The 19,183-nt window shown below is 35.5% G+C and overlaps 1 protein-coding gene across 4 annotated transcripts in view; it reads right to left on the bottom strand.

Annotated features, from left to right (window-relative positions):
* Nucleotides 1-11,254: 11,254 nt before the first annotated feature.
* HECW2 (HECT, C2 and WW domain containing E3 ubiquitin protein ligase 2) overlaps nucleotides 11,255-19,183 on the bottom strand; it is a 433,607-nt gene continuing 425,678 nt past the window's right edge. For all 4 annotated transcript variants that reach the window (XM_027865816.1, XM_027865818.1, XM_027865817.1 and 1 more), the window contains one exon: nucleotides 11,255-11,831. In XM_027865816.1, coding sequence (XP_027721617.1) covers nucleotides 11,720-11,831 — 112 coding nt within the window. In that variant the 3' untranslated portion in view covers nucleotides 11,255-11,719. The remainder of the gene's footprint in view (nucleotides 11,832-19,183) is intronic.

Genomic DNA, 19,183 nt, shown 5'->3' with positions numbered 1-19,183 from the left:
AAGTGGAGATTATTTATTGTATTGACACCCCCAGCATCCAGTACAATATATGGCACACAATAGGAGTTCTTGTTGATTGATAACTTATTAACCCTCTAAGGAGGATTTGTGGGGAAATATGTATAAAAATTGCACAAGACGATTAAGCAATCCTTCCATGTTATTTAAATGTGGATTTGTTGTGATTAGGGCTATGAAAGGTTTTGTTTCTGTTTTTGTTTAAGTATAAGGACCTGTGGGCCCAATGCAGATTAATTGTAGCTGGATGAGTTTAACAGTTTACAATCACCACTCTATCTCTTAAATAATACCATTGTGTTATGGTTTGTTTTAAACCTGAGGGTGACCTATAATCACCATTACTTTTCGTTGGACACTAGCATTTTTATTTCTCTCAGAAAGATCTCATTTTAGGAGTGTGACATTTCCCTGGGGTATCCTATATTCAGACCAATAAGAAATAAGAGAGAAGTTGAAGAAAATTGTAACTGAATCTCCAACATAGCATCAGATGGATTTTGACCAAATTTGGTGGTTCTTCTCTGCCTCTCATTAGCCTTCTACCACCAAGACATAGTCATGAGTGGTACTACAGAAAGGATGATTAAGAGAAGAGAAAATTATTCTAGCATCATCATTTGATATATAATAGAAAGACTTGACCCTGACAGTTGTAGAATCTAACTTACTAAAACCAAAATAAGAGCAGTTACCGATGATTAGTGAAATAATTCTTTGAAAACAGCATTTGGCTGATATTTTTTATTATTCTGGGAAGCTAGTTGTTCAAATATGGCTCCCATGTGTTTTATGGGCCAGAAGGTAGTCTTTTTACTACTTTGTTTTGGAACTCAGTAATCAGAGGTCATGATTTTAATAGGTGGATTATATATACTGACAAGGAAATATATGCTCCCAATCATTTGTGTTTATAGAAACATCCGGCTGATGTTTCTAAATTATTATCAGTAAAGTATCAGTTCACAACTTCTGGACATCTAATTGGTTTTTTGTTTGTTTTTTTTAGAAGAGAAATATATCAACATTACTGAATTATGTCTCCTATGCATCACTTTTATCATATTTGTTTGGTCAAATGTACATTATTAACATTTATCCTTGCTTTGATTCCAATATTAGCTGTAGCTTACAATGTAAATCATAACTGAAATAGCAGATTGAGAAGAAAGAAATACTTCAAACAAAAGACATAGTACCAAAAAAAAAAGAGGAATCTTTTCTAATTTCAGGAAGGTAAGAACTGGTTTGAAAGGTGGGAGGTGAGTTAAATAAGATGATGAATCACACACACACACACACACACACACACACATTTTTTTGTATACAGCCATTAAGGGAATTTGTTTCACTTGACTCTGCATATTTGTTACAAGAAATTAGTTTTTCTTTTCTTTTCTTTTTCTACCATGTGGTGTAGGGTCAGAGGGAGAGAAAATTGATTTCTCCATTTAAAAAAAAATAAAGATTTTGTAGGGGCTGTAATACAGATTTAAAATATTACTTGTGTTTTCAGATGAGGTTACCATATTATTTATTGTTAGTTTTTGGTTAACTATTTTTCTTTGTTATAAGAGATTTCTCATGAAGTGGTAGTACTGAAAAAAAAAGTGCCTGGGGAAATTTTCAGGGAGGTAGAAGGAATACTTACATATAGGAAGGTAGTATGCATTGTTCATTCAGCCTTCAGGAAACATTTATTCATTCATTGCCTGTAACATGGAATGCATTATGCTAAGTATTGGGGGAGACACAGGTCTGTGACCATGTTGAAGTTCATGTGGAAAGAGCATAATGAAAATAAACAAATTTATCACTGCTTAAGTATAATGGGGTTAAAGGGTTCAGAGAACTTCTGTGGACACAGTAAATTCTGTAGATTCAGTATTTTGTTTATCCCTTCTAGTAATAGTATCATAAACTAGGACTAACATTTGACAAGTCTTCCAGATTTTATTGCTGTTGCAAGAAGCCCTAAGTGCCATTTTGGTCTGAAATACAATAAAGAGATTAATGGCAGGGTCTGTTGTACATCTGTTAGGAGGAAGCTTGAATTGTGATGAACCTCTAAACTCACATAAAGCCATAGAGAGAGCTCATTTTTAGGATGAGACCGGTAAGCTAAGAATATTCTCTAAGGACTTACCTGGTAACCATACAAGAGAAAAATATCACTCATGCCTAGGTTCAAAGAATAATGTTCTTTAATAAAGCCTTTTCTCCCTCTTGCCCAACCTCTTTCCTACGTTCTGATTGCCAAATCAAATAGACAATTTAGTCAATTCAGTTAAACCACCAGAAATTTCAGTGAAACAATTAAACCGATGGATTTGTTACTAAGTATTAATATCCAGAAAGGTGTTGAACAGGTAGGGAGATCATCACACAACACTTCGCTCTTTTAATAATTCCATGATTTCATTGGTATGCCTTCTCATGCTCTGCCAGTTCTACATATTTCTCCATAGATCACCCAGCATACTGGAGACTTTCCTGAGGTTCTTTGAGTATTTCAGGGATAGGGTTGTAACACTCAAATTGTTTATCTATCCATCTATCATTCCCCAAAATGAGAAACTTATCTTTTCTCCCTCATATATATTCTTGATAGTCTTTTATGACATTTATTGAATGCAAGTCATTGTTGGCAAAGCGTTCAGCTTGCTGATGCCCAACTTGCATATTTCCATTGCCTTTTGGGCTATTTGTAATTGTATTTAATTCTCCTGAGATTGTGGTATTCCAGCATTCACAGCCAAAGGTATTTTGCCAGTGTCGTTGAAGGTGTGCTATGTAAATTCAAGACAAAAGAAGCATCTTTGGGGGATTTGGTGATAAAAATATGAGATTTTTGATTCATTGAAAACATTGCAGTATTCCAAATGTGATCCACTCTCATCTCCAACTACTACTCTTTTCTGAACCTAGTCCATTATTCATTTGTTGCACTTGGCTACACTAAACATTGATGGACTAATGGACTGCCTCTGTAGCTGCATGTCATAGACTTGAAACTGCATATTTTTCATCCACTTCATTTTCCTTTGTGGATGGTTAGTCTGATCTCTTTCATACTGCTATGGATTTCACTAAGGAAGCTTTGTAATATTTTAGGGATTGACAGTACTGTATTATCTGTACCATATTAATTATCAGTACCATATTATCTGCAAATAGTATGTGAAGAGACTCAGCATTAATAGGAAATTCTTTTGCTTGGACATTACCCAGGATGTTATCTCTTGTACTGGTAAGCACATTTGGCAAAATGTTTTAGATAGATAAATAAAATTCTCTCTCTGGTTGTATCCTGTTACTACCTTATATGACTTTGATATACAGGTGATAAACATCTTGTCTGAGGAGAGCCTTCCAGGTTGAAATTTGATCTACAGTACAAAATGCTTTCTTAAAATCAGAAAACAACAAACACTTCTTTATACTTTTCGATTCTGTAGTCATAATGAAGTATGCAGAAAATTACCTGTGAAAACCTTTCTGTTTTCTTCTGATGTTTTCATTGGTGATGGCCTTGATGTGTACATGGCCACACTGATTAAATTAAAAGAGAAAAACCCTGAACTGATGATTTAATTCCAGCAAGATTATGGGATCCAGTAGCCCAACCTGGGTTTTTGCTTACTCAACATGTGAATACAGAAGCAATTAATATTATTGAAAATGCTGAGTCTTATGGCTTTCTTTCAATGATACAAAACACATTACAATGTTTAGATGAAGGGCACCAGAAAAGGAGCAGAAAGCAATTCAATTGTAAAGACACAGAATTGCCTGAATGGGAAACAGCTTCCTCCCTTGACCCTGCATTGTGCTACTAACTCTAGGGTAATTTTTCCTCAGAAGTATAACAGAAAAGCTATAATTTAAAGTTCCTTTTCATAAAAGAAGATTTATTTTGGATTAAGTGATTTTATGATGCAACATGGTTTTAAACAAAAATAGAGATCAGTATGAAAATAAAACAAATTGTACACATTAAAATATCTTTCCCTCAAAGCATTTTAGAATCATAAAAAATACAACACAAGAGTCAGATATTCAGATGAGGATCAGTATACAAATTTCCCAGAAAGCAAACATTATATTACATTTCAAAGTCACAGGCTTTATATAATACTGCCCATGAACCACTTCCTGTATGTTTTACAATTTGCTGTATTTGCCTTGAAGAAAGAAGATGAAATTTAACTGATAAAAGATGAAATGAGAGATGTGTAATCTTAATGCTTCTATCAAATATCTCCCATTGTTTTTTTAGACCTCTATTAAAAGTCACATTGAATGAATGTGCAACTTAAATCAAACTCCCTGAAAGATAGAAACATTGCTATTGCATGTGATATGTAGAAGAGTGAACACGTGAGGCAAGGAAAGCATGAAAAGGCATAAAAAATGTACTGCCAGTGCTCGACTTAAACCTTAGAAATAAATGTGTGGTTTTTTTTTTTACAGTGTCTTAAATCTTTTAAAAAGAAAGACTTATTATAAAATTAGATTAAGTAATACTTTCAGTAAGAGATGAAGGAGATCCATGGATTTTATAAGTTCATTTTGGAATGCCTGCATCCCTATTATAAAAACATGTAATCTTATGCACTTTCCTACATATTGACAGCCCCCAGAGTTGCTTGGAATATCCTGCAAAGGATAACTACATTACCACTAAGCATTTGGCAGCATTAGGGTTTCATACTATGTGTTTCCTCTTTAATCTTTCCAGAATGTTCCTACCTACCTTTTTCTACAAAGGGTGGTAGTCAGTCAGAGTTCCATTGATGGTCCCTGCCTTGCCTCAGTGATCACTGATTTACTTTGACCCATATACCATCTCTGGCATATATTTTAAAGTCATGACATTTTAAAAGGAAGATGTGATGGAAAGATATTACCAGAGCCTTAGCACAGTGCCTGGCCTATAGTGGGTGCTTAATAAATGCTTGTTGACTTGACCTACCCAAGGACACTAGACATAAAAACTTTGTATAAATGAGTCTTTTACTCCTGTAAGATACTCTAAAACCACCCTCACAAGTATTTTAGCCTTTTTATTAAAATAATATCCTATCCTTCTTAATCACTGAGTCATGAAAGACAAAGAAATAACCTTTTGTGGATGAAAGACCTTTCAGTCTTAATTAACTTGTTAAATTACAAACACTGCTCAGATCTTGATTTGTCATTCCATAATCAAACTCTTCTTAGATTTTATTTCTTACATCATTTAATAGGTAAAATTTAAGATATCACTAGAAAACATCATTTGAATAATTTCCCCAAAGCTCTTCTCATCGAATGTCCACTAAGCATAAATTAAATACAATAAAAGTATTGAAGCACCACCCTTCATTTTATTTACTATGCAAGGCTCAACAATTGTAAGTAATTAAAAAAACCCACAACGCATATTAATGCTAGACTTTTGAAACTTCTGGTCAATATATGACTAGCTTTAATACTTTTTGGCTAAATTCTGCTGTACAGTATATATAATAACCAACCTACTATAGTTATAAATGAGTGTTCCTCCCCCCCCCACCCCTGCCCAATGGATGGATTTTCAAAAAATGGCCTCACTAGACAATACAGTATATTTTTCATAATCGGAAATCAAGTTCAACTGTATATGCTAACCCTCCCTGCTCCACCAAAAAGAGATGCAACAAAATTAGCACTGTCCCTCCACCCCTCCTTTTGGTCTTTACCATCACTTCATCTGTTCAGAGTTCTTTCTGGTTCAAAAATGCTATGATGTAAGTAGCACACACCCTTGATACATTCTTTGTGCTAGACCCATAGAATACTGTTGCTACTCCCATAGCCTGACAGCTGGTCAGTAATGACTGTTACATTCTCAAGGGTGGCTCAAATGTTAGGCTCCTTGTCTCCATTTCTCATTTTGAATGCCCTCCTAATGGGAAGAAACTGTCCTCAAGCCAAAATACAGCTAGCTCTAATGTCACTAGCATGTGTTCGGCTTTGTACCAGGCGAAGGGTGCAGTCGTGAAGGACTTAAGGAATTCTTAAAAAATTAAATTCTCAGGTTAAAAAAAAAAGGAATTTTGCTTTAGTAATTTAGCTTCAACCAAGTCACCCTATGGTAAAGAATGAAGATGCTTGAATGTCAACCTGCTCTGTTTTACTTGTAGTCATTTGCATGTTGTCTCCTCCATTAGAATGTGAGCTCCTTGAGGGCAGGTAGCATTTTTTTTTTTGCCTTTGTTGGTATTCCCACTGCTTAGGGTAGTATCTGCCACATAACAAGTACTTAATAAATGTTTGTTGATTGACTGCTAGAATATTGCTAGAAATCAGCTAGACTATGGAGACATAGCAAGATGGTTTAAGATTTTCATTTCTTTTGGAAATTATACCAAATCCTTTCTGTTGTTTTTTTTTTAACCATCTAAGGCAAAATAAATATTTTAATGAAATTATCACCTGCCAATTTGACAAACAAAATAGTTGTAATTTGGTTGTTACTTAGGTCATTTGCCTTGGTAGAATTAGTTTGGACAAAAAATGCAGAAAATATTTCGTTTCCTCCTTTAGTAGTAACTTCTAATGCATTAAACTATCACGGCACTTTTTTCATACATATTTCTTTAAAAGAAATAACACATCATATATGACTAGAGGATTGTCCTATGAGAGGTGAAGTATGGGTTTTGGAGAAATTTTTCTCATTTAATTTTTCTCATTTTTCACATTTTGTCTCTCAAAGAAAAGTTTTTCCTCTGTCAGGCTAGGGGTGCTATTGCAGTACTGTTTACCACTGAAGGTACATTAGCAGCTTTTGTTTTGTTATTTCATTTGTGTGGATAAAAATAAGAAGCATAAATAATTAAAGAGTATTTTTAACAGATGCTTTTTAGGGTGGATTATATTATGAAGAAGTAATAACAGTTTGAGTAAGACGTTTGAAAACTCCTATTTCCTTTATCTAATCTCACCAATGAAAAGAGGTATTAGAAGCTCTTGGCATAACTTGGTTGTAGCAAAGTGAGTATTGGCTGTTAAATGAGCTTCCATCTACATTACTTTACTCGAATATCTTAAGGATTCATGATCTTATCTTATTTGGATACTCTGTTCCATGATGCAAATTGCAATACCTTCATTTCTTAGTGGGCATATAATAAATTCAGGTCTTCCTGATTCCAGGTTTAGCACTCTATCCACTGTGCCATTTAGATGCTCCATGTTCATGAATTGCTATGACTGAGGAGGCTAACCTTCTATTACTGTCTCCATTTTAAACTAAGCTGATCCTAGAGGAGATACATGTATTCTCTCACCAGACCCATATTTGAAGCTTTTCCACCTTGGTAGGATCTGCCAGAGTTTGATTATGCTGACAATCCAAGACTACTTCCACATCAATATGAGGAATCGGCAGAGACTTCAGTGGAAGTATCTTCATCTAACTAAAAAGAAATGATCATATGATAACAATGAAAATGTGTGCCTCTAGTACCATCCAACAGATATCTACAGAGATATATGACATTGAGAATTGTTATGTACATATATTACACATATATGTAATGTAACAGTTGTGTCAGTTTTTGTTATTGTTGTTTGAAGCCAGAACATAAACACTGAATCGATGTGTTTTAGCAGGACAACAAAAATAAAACATTGGGCTGAGGTTGAATTTCTCCCAAAAGAAATTAAAAGGCAACTATTAAATTTGGAGAGGTTTTTTTTCCTTCATGGATGTAGGTTTACAGATATTTTTAGGAGGCTTTCTTATTTTAATAAAATAGTTTAAAAAGACAAGAGGCATAACTCAATCAACTTGTAAAATCCACTGATGTTGGAATATATTGGCTAAAGCAATGGTTTTGTCATTTTCTAGAATGGATTGTAAAATATATGAGTTTATAGGAATAACATATTCACAAGATAATACATTTAGAGTCCCATTGGATAATAATTTAGAGTCTCAAAGAACCTTAGGGGCCATCTAGGCCTGCCCCTTCATTTTAAAGATGAGAAAACTGAAGCCCAGGTAGGTTAAATGACTTGTCCAAGGTCACAAAAGTAAGTGATAGAGTAGGAATTTGAATCCAGCTCCTCTGACTTAAATTCTATGAATCTTTCCACTATGCCACATACCTCTACAAACCACAGACAAAAATTGATCTTATTCCTCTATAGTCTCATTTCATATATGCAATCACATATTTTTGATTCATTATATTGATATGAACTTCCTGTGGGAATGGATAGGATTTATGCTATAGACATACCTTTAAATGGCTCAATAATAATTTTCAATATGTAGCAAAAATATTTATGCTAAAGCAATATTCTTATGTTAAAAAGATTTAGTATAGATCTCTGACAATAATATGTATACTGTTTGAGGACCAGCCTAGGTATAATCATAAAGGCTTATCACCAGAAGTTTGGCCAGCAGGTAACGAATTTTTTGGCCACAGAAACTCATGAAGACAGACCATCTACTAGGACATGGAAAAGCTGTGTTCTACACTAGTGGAAGGAAGGCCCACAGTGAAGTCATTTGTATACATCTCATCTCTCTTATTAAATTGTAAACACCCTGAGGGCAGGAAATGTGCCATATTTCATATTTTTATCACCCGGCCCTAGCATTGTCCTCTGTGTAGTGAGTACTTAATATAAGGACTAATGTTGAATTAAAATCATTTAAGGGATATAATATGAGACCATTTTAACCCAGAAAAGTCTGGCCAAACATTCTGTGACTTGAGATCCATGTTGTGACCAACCATGAAGGTAATGAATACTGTCCAAATGAATCTGCATTTAGTGGCAGGACACAGCTTTTCATACTTCAAACTTAAGACATGTTCTACTATAGCTGCAGTCAAAGCCATGTGAAACTACATGACTCTTTTAGAATTTCATTTTGATAATCTGAAGACCTATGAACTAGGTTCATCCTTCTCTGGAGACCCCACTTCACAGATCAAGCACTACTGCTGGGGGCACCTGAAACTGTCAAATGTAAATGCCCACAGTCCGTCCAGGACTTGACTACCATTAACAAATGATTCCACGTCAAAGGTAGCCAAATATGAATAGTAATTAAAGGATCTGGGGGACTGTTAGTGAAGAAATGGAGTGGGAACCTAAAAGAAATTAGAAAACAGCTTTGTATCTGTTTCCATCCAAGAGATATTTACTGAGATATTTGGCATTGAGAATTACTACGTATATGGATCCTGCCATTGATATAGTAAATGAACATCACTCTGGAATTCTTTGAAGCCTGGTTCTCAGAGCACGTATGTTGTAGAAGGGAAAATGCTTATGGGTGTTTTCAATGGTGGATTGCTTTTGTAAAGATTTGCTAGTTCATTCTGAAGAAATGTTCTTGAATGTTTTTGTTTAGCTATAGTTCTGCGTTTTCTGTCCTTTTCTAATGAGGAAGAATAAATTAGGCAAACATGCTAAGGAGCTCATCAGAAATTCCAAGTTCTGAAAAAAGCTTCAAATAGATAGTCTAAGAATGTTTGTATGCATTAAGCAATTCTATACTTTGGGAGAAGTTAACATACCTAATACAGTAATCTGCTTTTAAAATAACTGAAGAGCTGTTTCTCTCTTCACTTGAATCTCTTACCTGATGGATTACAGACTATGGCAAGCAGTAAAAGTATCACAAACTGAAATGATAGCAAATGTGAAAATCGAGCGTAGTTCTTAAAGAAGTATCAGATATTTTGTTAAAAGACTACATTGTAAATACTAGTTTGCGAATATATTTTCATACACATTGATCAAAAACATGTGCATAAAAGTATGCTATACTATTTTGTCTTTATAACGTGGGAAAACAGAATACAAAAGAGGCCATAATTATTTGCATAATTAAAGATATGATCTCTATAACTGTGCTCATTAAGTGCAAACAAATATTCTAAGTCCAAATCTGGTTGTTTTTTTCCTTGTTTTTTTTTTGTTTTGTTTTGTTTTGTTTTGTTTTTCTGGGAAGTTTACAGAACACAAACAGATCTTACTCTCTAAGGATATTCTCCACCAAACAGATCATGCCATCAGTGCAGGATTGTAATACAGTCCACAGGGAATAAATGACATCCTTCTTGGAGGTCACAACAGTAAATGCAACCCAACCAACTGAACAATAACCAGTTATAACATTATTGTCTTGAAAATCAAATACATCACCTCTAGTGCATACTGAATTTCCAATGTTTTAAAATAAGAACCCTTGAGTTGTTCTTATATCTAATTCTTAAAGAATGTTTCAGGTTTAGAAACACTTTATAGACAGTTTAAATTCCTGAGGTGGCCCTGAACGAGGAAAATTGCTGTTGTTATTCTTACAGAGGGTTGATTTCTTGCACAATGCTCTGGGCTTCCCAAGTGAGCTTAGTATTGGACAGTGGTATATGAATATAAAGCTGTGGAGGGACGAGAAGGAATAGAAAACATCCCTTTTAAACACTATCTCAAAGTAATTAATAGATGGAAAAAATCTGGTGCATTTAAAATAAATGCTTATTATATGATTACACAATATGAGTCTAATAAAAAAAAAGATTCCTTACATGCCTAGCCTTGGTAGTGGTAGGCATTGGAAGAAAAGTGAATTCTAAGAAACTTCCTTATTTACTCCTAAGAGTGAATGAGTTGCTGTCAGTCATACTGTAATATCTTGTTGACTTTGGTACATTCAGTGCAAAATATTTGGGGGGGGGTGAATCTTTTTACTCTTATAAAAATAAAAGGCATTTTTCCCCCTTGAGAGTACTTAAAAGTATACACACTAAAACAATGCATGGAAATGGAAGAGATGAGACAAAATAATCAAGGTTCTTATTCACAATTTGAAGAACACAAACATAATGAGTCTACAAAAATAAACAGAAGTCACTGTGTATTTTTTCGTGATATGGATGTGATAAATTGCTATTTTAAAAATGGTTTCCATGCATTATAAAGCATAAAATCTGTAATTCATTAGTAATCCATGGTATAACCACTCATCTGTAGCCACCCTTACTTAGACACATCCCACCTGAATATGCATTTTCACCAATCAGCTTTATGGCAGCCCATTTTAGTTTCCAGCCTGTGACTCAGATTCCCATTCATGGCAACCCTCTAAAAGTCGAAATGTATGGTGCACACCATGCAGGTGCTCAGTCGTGGGTGCAGCAGGAAAGGGTTGTTCTATCATAACAGTGGGCACAAATTAATGTACTTTCAGGAAAGATTTTTCTTTATTATATCTTTAACTTTAGCTAATTTGGAGGTTGGGTCAAGTGATGCCACAGTTTGGCTTGAATAAGTCCAAGGACTAGTTTCAGGATCCTGATAAGTCCTTATAATTACCATGTAGTTGATCCTGTACAGTCTCATCTTGTTCTTGGAACATAATGAATGGAAAGAAAAAAAGTTTGGCAGTCAGGAAGAACTGTTGATTGAAAGACTGTTGGGTTTTCCCTGCACATCAGGCCTATCCAGATCCTTCCAAGAAGACTCTGTCACCACGGTCCTATATGCCCCAGAAATTACTGAGCATTTGTTCTTGGAATCTCAGTCCCCAGACACACTATAAAGTAACCATTCTCTAGGAACTCCCAAACCGAGGTTCACTCATTCTTCAAGAGGGCAAGTTCCATGGAGTCCCATCCACAAAGGGCTGGGCACTATGGTTGCCAGATCATTCAAGTCCAAAAGTACTTGTTTCTTCAACAGCTGTCAAAAGTTTTTCATAAAGCATGGAGAATGATGGATAGGGGGGAAGGTCCAGACGATTAAAACAAGTATGAGCCCTGCAAAAATAGAATTTTAAAAAGACATAAGTATCAGTCTATAAAGCTTCAAATTAAATCAACCATGGATTTGTCATATACTTTTTCAAATTATATATGGTTTCATGACTAATTCCACTATCTCCTTGCTTTTGAGAAAAAAAGATTCTATATGACTATAAGCTAATCAGAATTAAATATATCTGTTATATTTCAAAGTATCAAATCTGTTATAGAATGCACCTTGTCTTGTTCTCTAAACAACATGTGAAATCTATAATTTAAAAGGACCTCTATTTGGTGTTGATAATTTCTTGACAAAAATATTATAATCTTCCACCTAGGACCAGGACACCCATCTGTGGTCTGTTACAGTAACTCACAGCTCTGCATTTTGTTCTAGGATCAAGGAAGGACTCTTTAGCCTAGGAAACTCTGCCTATTGGACTGGAATCATCAGGAATTTCCCAGTCTACCTCGAGGAGGTCATCTAAACCTGAATCTTGTGCCTTCACATTGTCCCCTGGTTCACGGTGAGCAAGAATGGCTTCCAATCCCTTTATAAACTATTCCCTTTTACAAATGCTTCCTTTCCCCCCCCAAGATAGGAATAAAATATGTCTTCCTGTTATTTGCACCTGAATCACAATAAAAACATGGTATGAGGCCAGTACAATCTTATCAGGAAAGAGATCTGAACTTTTGACATCAAATAAGCAGTATTCTGTTTTGAATGTGAAACACTTTAGTTTAAGAATAATATTTACAATCAAGTATTGTCCCTGGGCATTTATGTTTAAATTTATCTTATACATCATTTACATATATGTGAAATGAAATAAATATACACATACTATCTTATTCATCATGCTGCCACCAATGAAGAGCTTATAGTAAGGGCTCTAAAAAGAACTAAACCTCTTCTTTACTTAATATGGCAAGAGATTCTCTGAATTCCTGTGCCAATCTATACTTTTTATCCTCATTTCCCACCAGTACTGACCTTTTTATTGAATTCTTTGGGACACAGAACAACTAAGAGAGAAGGGGGGTTATTGGGGTGCCTCTGTGAGTTACTAAACAATGAGGACTCCATACATTTCGCTCCCTAGCAGAATAGTTTGTGGAGGAGGACTAGGAAGCAACCTAGTGTAGGCCAGGAATATCCCCTCAAAAATATCTTCCCCATATTTTTCTACCCACTAGAGGTTCTTCTATTAACCAGGCACCTTTCAAAGAAAGCAGGTACTCATTGGGAAGGTAAATCCTATTGCATTCAAACATCTAGGGTTCTTAATTGCTTTAATCAAATCTACCACTCTTCTTAATTAAAAGGAGTTTGGGGGGGCAGGAAGCAATTAGGGAGAAAGAGAATGAATAAAGGAAAGAAAAAGTTAAGCACTTTCATTGACCAAGCTTCTATGCTCATGTGGACTTCTATCCCTTGGATCCACTCCCTCAACCTTTCCTTCTTTGTTTTTAATATAGTTAATCCAGTTCTTAGAAGTCTCTTGTGGGTGGTGTTAAGGGTGAGCTTCTCTATGTCCCATAAATGCCTAGGGATTCCTGCATTATTTTAAGAATTTCGGTTTCAGGACACCCAGAGCAAATACTGACCTGAGTCACTTAATATTTTCCCTAAATGTTGGCCTACATAAGAAAATACTTTTTATTTTAGTATTAAGCAGTGTTTCTAGATTTTTTTTACATAATATAGCTGACTTCTGAATTATATGCTACATGACTATTCTTTTGTACCTTACCTTTTACCACACACAACCTAAAAACTGATCTTCTGGTTAATATTTTGGCTTTTTATTTTCCTTGCCCTGTTATTCCTGAAAGAGATATTCAGGAAAAGCTTAAAATCCATTTTGATCCATAGTAAAGATTTTTTGATGATAATTTTCACCTCAATTTTGATTATCCTAATTCAATAATTCTCCTAATTCAGGCTTTTTGATTTTCATTCAAATTTCATTTCATTCTTCATTTGGAAGAAAAAAGTTTTATCTGAATATGTAGCTCTCTTAAAATCATAGCATCTTAGAGGTATGAAGTGTCATAAAGACACCTATCCAAATCTATCCAAATTCTATCCAAAATCTATCCAAATATCTTGTTTTAATGATGAGGAAATAAGGTCATAAATTGTTATTTTTTTTCTCCCTTTCTTGACATGTTGCTTTATTTCCAGATGTTCTAGTTCATTGCATAGTTGGGCAGTATTTTGAAAGGGCAGTCTTCCATTCTTATGACCAGTTAATTGAGTTTTTGTATATTTAATCTTACCAGGTGAATTCATTATTATTTCACATTTACACATATATTTCATATTTGCAAAGTGAGTCCTTTTGTAAAACACAGAATTGCTGTTAAAGTGAACAATCATCCTCAGTTAATCTTCTTTGCTTAAATCAGGCTATCTTTCATTGCACTCTAAATGTACTGCTTTAAATCAACTCTCTTCCCAGAATCTTAACATTGAATTATTTTCTACTTGACTGGAGATCACATATATAGCAATTAAGCTCTAAAAGAGTTAGTAGTATACCCATATAACTGAGAGAGACAAAAGGTTGTGAGTATAAATTCATAAAGAATTAATTGTACCTGCTGTACTACTTATGGCAGGAAGTTTCAGATTTCCTTCTCAGAAACATTTGGAAAAATATTCAATTTTCTAATAGAATGAATTCTCAAGGCAGCAAACATGATAAAGAAAAAAAAAACTTGCAAAGTGATAATGGTGGTGAATGTGATTTAATAGAGCCACTTTTTTTAATGAGGGCACTTGGGGGCAAAGAATCTTTCCATTATTTGTAGAGATTTCTGGGAAAAAGAAATGAATTCTATGCAGTTTTCCATACTTTCTCACATCCAGCAACTCAGGAAGCATATGGTGTCTGTCCCTGTTTCTCTCTACAAAAGATTTATCCATCTTCCTTTGATGGGTGGGTCTAGTCTTAGATACAGACAGGGAATGGTCCTAGGGGTGGGGAACCTGTGGCCTCGAGGCCACATGTGGCCCTCTAGGTCCTCAAGTGCGACTCTTTGACTGAATCCAAACTTCACAGAACAAATCTTATCTTAATAAAGGGGTTTGTTTGCTTCAGTCAGGCTATCTTTTGTTCCGTGAAGTTAGCAATCAAAGGACACCAAGGTACTGCTTACTGTAGAGTGGCAGCAATGTTGTCCTTGGAACTAGAAGACCTAGGTTCAACTCCAAGTTCTGCTTGTATTCTTTGTCAAGTCAGTATAACATTCTGAATCTCAATTTCCTTGTATGTAAAATGACAGGATTGGATTAAATGAATTCTCAGGTCCCTTTCAAATCTAGTATTTTGTGATTTTTAGAGGTCTTTCTAAATAACTCTTGTTAAGTCATTTGAAGCCTAAAATGTAACTGCAATTACTAAATCATGATAGAAGGTTACCATAACCACCTGAATTAGATCTTGGTCATTATATTATCGAAATCATTTGTGTCACATAGCACTTCTAAATAGCTTTAACAGCAACTTCGAGAAATATATTTTAAGGAGGGAGAAAACATATCATAGGGAAGAAAACTGTACAAAGAGATTAAATGATTTTCCCAAGATCCCAGTGGCCCAGTCAGTGACCCAGCCGAGAATAGACCCGATACTTCTAGACTCTCAGGGAAAATCCAGCAGTTCCTAGTTTAAAGTTGCTAGATGAATGCCCGTTTCTACTATCCTTTTACTCTCAGAAGCTAAAATGGTGTTTGGATTCTACTTTTGAGAGTGGAATGTTAGGTTGCACAACACCTACTACACTGTAAACTACTTGGAGGGAGAGGTGCTTGTCTTACATAGATTCATATCTTTCGTAAGACTTATCATACGTAGAATCTTAAGTGTTTATGGAATTAATGAATTGATGGTTTGGAGTGGCCCTGGGGAAAATGGTTCAGTGAGTCATCACTAGACCAGCTTCACATGAGGACAACGGGGATTTCTGGAGCCAATAAAAGGTTTTGGATTGAGAGTAGTTGTAGGAGTTTAGTTTTATTCGAGAGTTAACCTAGAATGTAATTGAACTTTTAGTTCAGCCTTAAATTAGGACTTCTGGAATAAGGACAATTTAGGACCAACTATAGTAGGACCATGGTGCCCTCAAACCTTTTCAACTCTCCCCATAGGGTTGTCCCAGGCTAGACCAACTCTCTTGGGTATCTATGTTGGACTTGGAATAATGCTTGGACTCGGAAAAATGCTGAAGTAGGAGGAGAACCAACAGCTGTTGGAGTGATTATTTTTTCCTACTCATCTTCCCACACTCCCAGGCCAAATATACTATGAGTTTTCCTGTAATCCAAGATGACAATGCTCTGGAACCTTCTCTAGTGTGTGGCTAGACTAGAGAAAGCAACACTTGGACAGTGAATGCTTAACCAGGAGCGGAAGTTCAAGCCTGCATAGTGACCAGTGTTAGTAGCTACAAGCAGGTGTTCCTTCTGGGGCCTCTTGCTGATAGATAACATAGCACTTATGCTCATTGAGGTAGGAAATAGAATGGCATTTGAAGCCACCCAGTCAACTTAACTCACTGAGCAGCATCAGTCCTTTCCAGCAATTGTTTCACTGCTTCCATGGAATGAGCCCGAGACACACAGGCTAATTACAGGAAAAGCAATGATGACCTCTGAAAACAATTTTACCAGTTTCAACCAATTATGAAAAATTCCAGTTCAGTCAATGTTAAAATAGGAACATTTTGCACATCTCTTGTGCTAATGTTTCAAAATGCCTTATAAACAAAAGAGTATTGCTAATGAGGAAATTGAGGAACAAAGTGGTCAAACCACTTGCCCAATATTTACCATCAATTCACTGTATGAGTCAGGAAAAGGGGAAAAAAAACACAACAAAACAACATAATGATTGAGGCTTTTCACTCTCCAGTTCCTTGTCCTAGAGAAAACTATTCCAAAAAAATAAGAGGAGGGCCTTAGGACTTTGTTGATATTGGCAAGAATAACCCATGGTCTTTGGTTTCAGTAAAAGGATATATTCTTTTTTAAACTAATACAGTACTGCCAGATACTGCTACCCATGTAAGTATCAGAAGTTGAAAAGAATACATGGTGTGTTCACCTAACCAGCCAGACCAGTGGAGGAGGGGAAACCAGGAAGAGCAGGTGATGTGGGTCTATCCTTTGGACCCCATTTTCGTATCTGGTCTATTTTAATATTTTTGTTGTTATGTGGACGTCAATTAATCAACAAGCATTATTATATCTCTGGCACTGTCAGTCAAGTGCTTAATGAAGAATTCTTGCCAGTCAAAAACTTCCTTCTTATCCTGAGACAGAAGAGGCAAATAATTATTTCAGTGAACCAGAAATACATTATAAATATACCTCTCCGCACTAGGGCTATTACTGGAAATGAAATCTTTGTTGCCCTAATCATTTATCTTATTTCTTTGCACTTTAGTTCTGAAAATGTTGTTTCTTAATTTCAGTTCCAGCTTTAATTTTTCTGTGGCTTTTAACATTTAAAGCTAACGTTTACTTGCCTTATCTATCCCCATTGCAGACTATTTTGTCAAGTGTTTAGGAACTTGTAAATACTTCAACATTGCCAGAAAGAGATAGGATCCTTTTTCCAGCAGTTCAGTGGATTTGAGCTCACATACTTTTGTATGTGAGGGCAGATTTGAGTCAATGAAAAACACTTAAAAGTCTCTGGGTAAGTCCTAAAGGTGACCTGGAATGAATATCAGCTTAAAAATAATTTTTTAAGGTCAAGATTTCTTTTATAATTTATTGTTTAATCATTTTTTCTAGGTCAGTTTTTCAGTGTAACACTTTTTCTAAAAGTGAGGTTCCCTGTTATACTATGTAGTTTAAATTTGCTCTGGAGAAATCTAAGAAACATCAGATGAATTAAATGTGGCTCTATTAGCAGAGAAATAGGAAGAGAAAGGAGCAGTGCTGGCTTTTGGAAAAGTTGTCATGTAGGCCGTTTGTTTTTTTCACCTCCTTTTCTACCTTCTGTGACACTAAACATTTGTAAGTTCTTCCTCTCACCTTCTATCATTGATGGTGATGATGGCATTCATACAAGCTCGAAATGACAGCAGCTATGTGGCATAGTGGATAGAGCTCCGGGCCTGGAGTCAGGAAGATCTGAGTTCAAATCTAGCCACAGACACTGACTAGCTGTGTGACCTTGGACAAGTCACTCAACCCCTATTTGCCTCAGTTCCTCATCTATAAAATGGGGACATATTGGAGAAGGAAATGGCAAACCACCCCAGTATCTTCATGAAGAAAGCCTCATGGAGAGTCCATAGAGTCTCATAGAGCTGGACATGACTGAACAACAATGACATAACGAATTAAGATTTGAAAAGTGCTCTACATACATGATCGTATTTGTTTTTTCATAGGAGGCCTGTGAGATAGGTGACACCAAAAGAGAAAACATGTATAAAATGCTTTGTAAATTAAACAGGGAAACTGGGGCCAGAGAACAGTGTGTGATTTGAATCCAGGTCTCTCCCCTCGCTCCAGATCCAGCACTCTTTTCCATTATACCACTAAATTTCCTTTCAGAGGATTATAGAATTTAAATATATTTTTTCTCTAATATCCTAGTTTAACAATGAGGAAACTGAGGTCCAAAGGAATTCAGTGGCTTCCACTAGGTCACATGGGTAGTAAGTATCAGAGCTAAGATTCAAACCAAGAGTCTCTGCCTTCAAATCCAGAGCTCTTTCCTCTATACCAGATTTCCTCTTGGGATATTCTTTTCCTAGGACATCCCATAGCACTCTGCTCATACCTTTTCCGTGCTGTCCTGTTCTACTGTGCGTTAGTTATGGGTCTCTATTGCAAACAAATTTCCTCATGTTCCATATGTGTTCTATGCTACTAAACTGCATGAAGGCAACGGCCTTGTCTTATTGATCTTGCTGTTCTCCACAGTGTCTAGTCCAATGCACTTAAATAATTACTCCTATCTTGTTGTTAAGGAATCTCTTTACGTAAAAATATCTGTTTTCATATTTACTTATCCAAACATATTGCTCTTAAAGGAAAGACAAACATGTTGAAATTCAGTCATGTGCATGTCACAGGACAGAATAACAAAAATATCATGGTAATGTTACTTAACTCATGCCCATTGGCTTCTAAAGCTGAGAATAAAATCCTGGTTTATTAGTACCTGCAGTTAAACTTTAAAAGGCTATTTTTCACATTTAAAAAAAATGAACTTTCCTCCGTTTTAAATTAAATGCCTCAAGAAAAAAGATGGTCTACTTTCAAACCCTCATTTATTAATTGCATTGAGCAGATTCTCAACTTATCTTTTATATCCTTCTCTAGACTCATCATCCAA

Source organism: Vombatus ursinus, unplaced genomic scaffold (genome assembly GCF_900497805.2).
Source record: "Vombatus ursinus unplaced genomic scaffold, bare-nosed wombat genome assembly UNPS02014779.1, whole genome shotgun sequence".
NCBI lineage: Eukaryota > Metazoa > Chordata > Mammalia > Diprotodontia > Vombatidae > Vombatus > Vombatus ursinus.
This window is presented reverse-complemented; position numbering and strand designations above follow the sequence as displayed.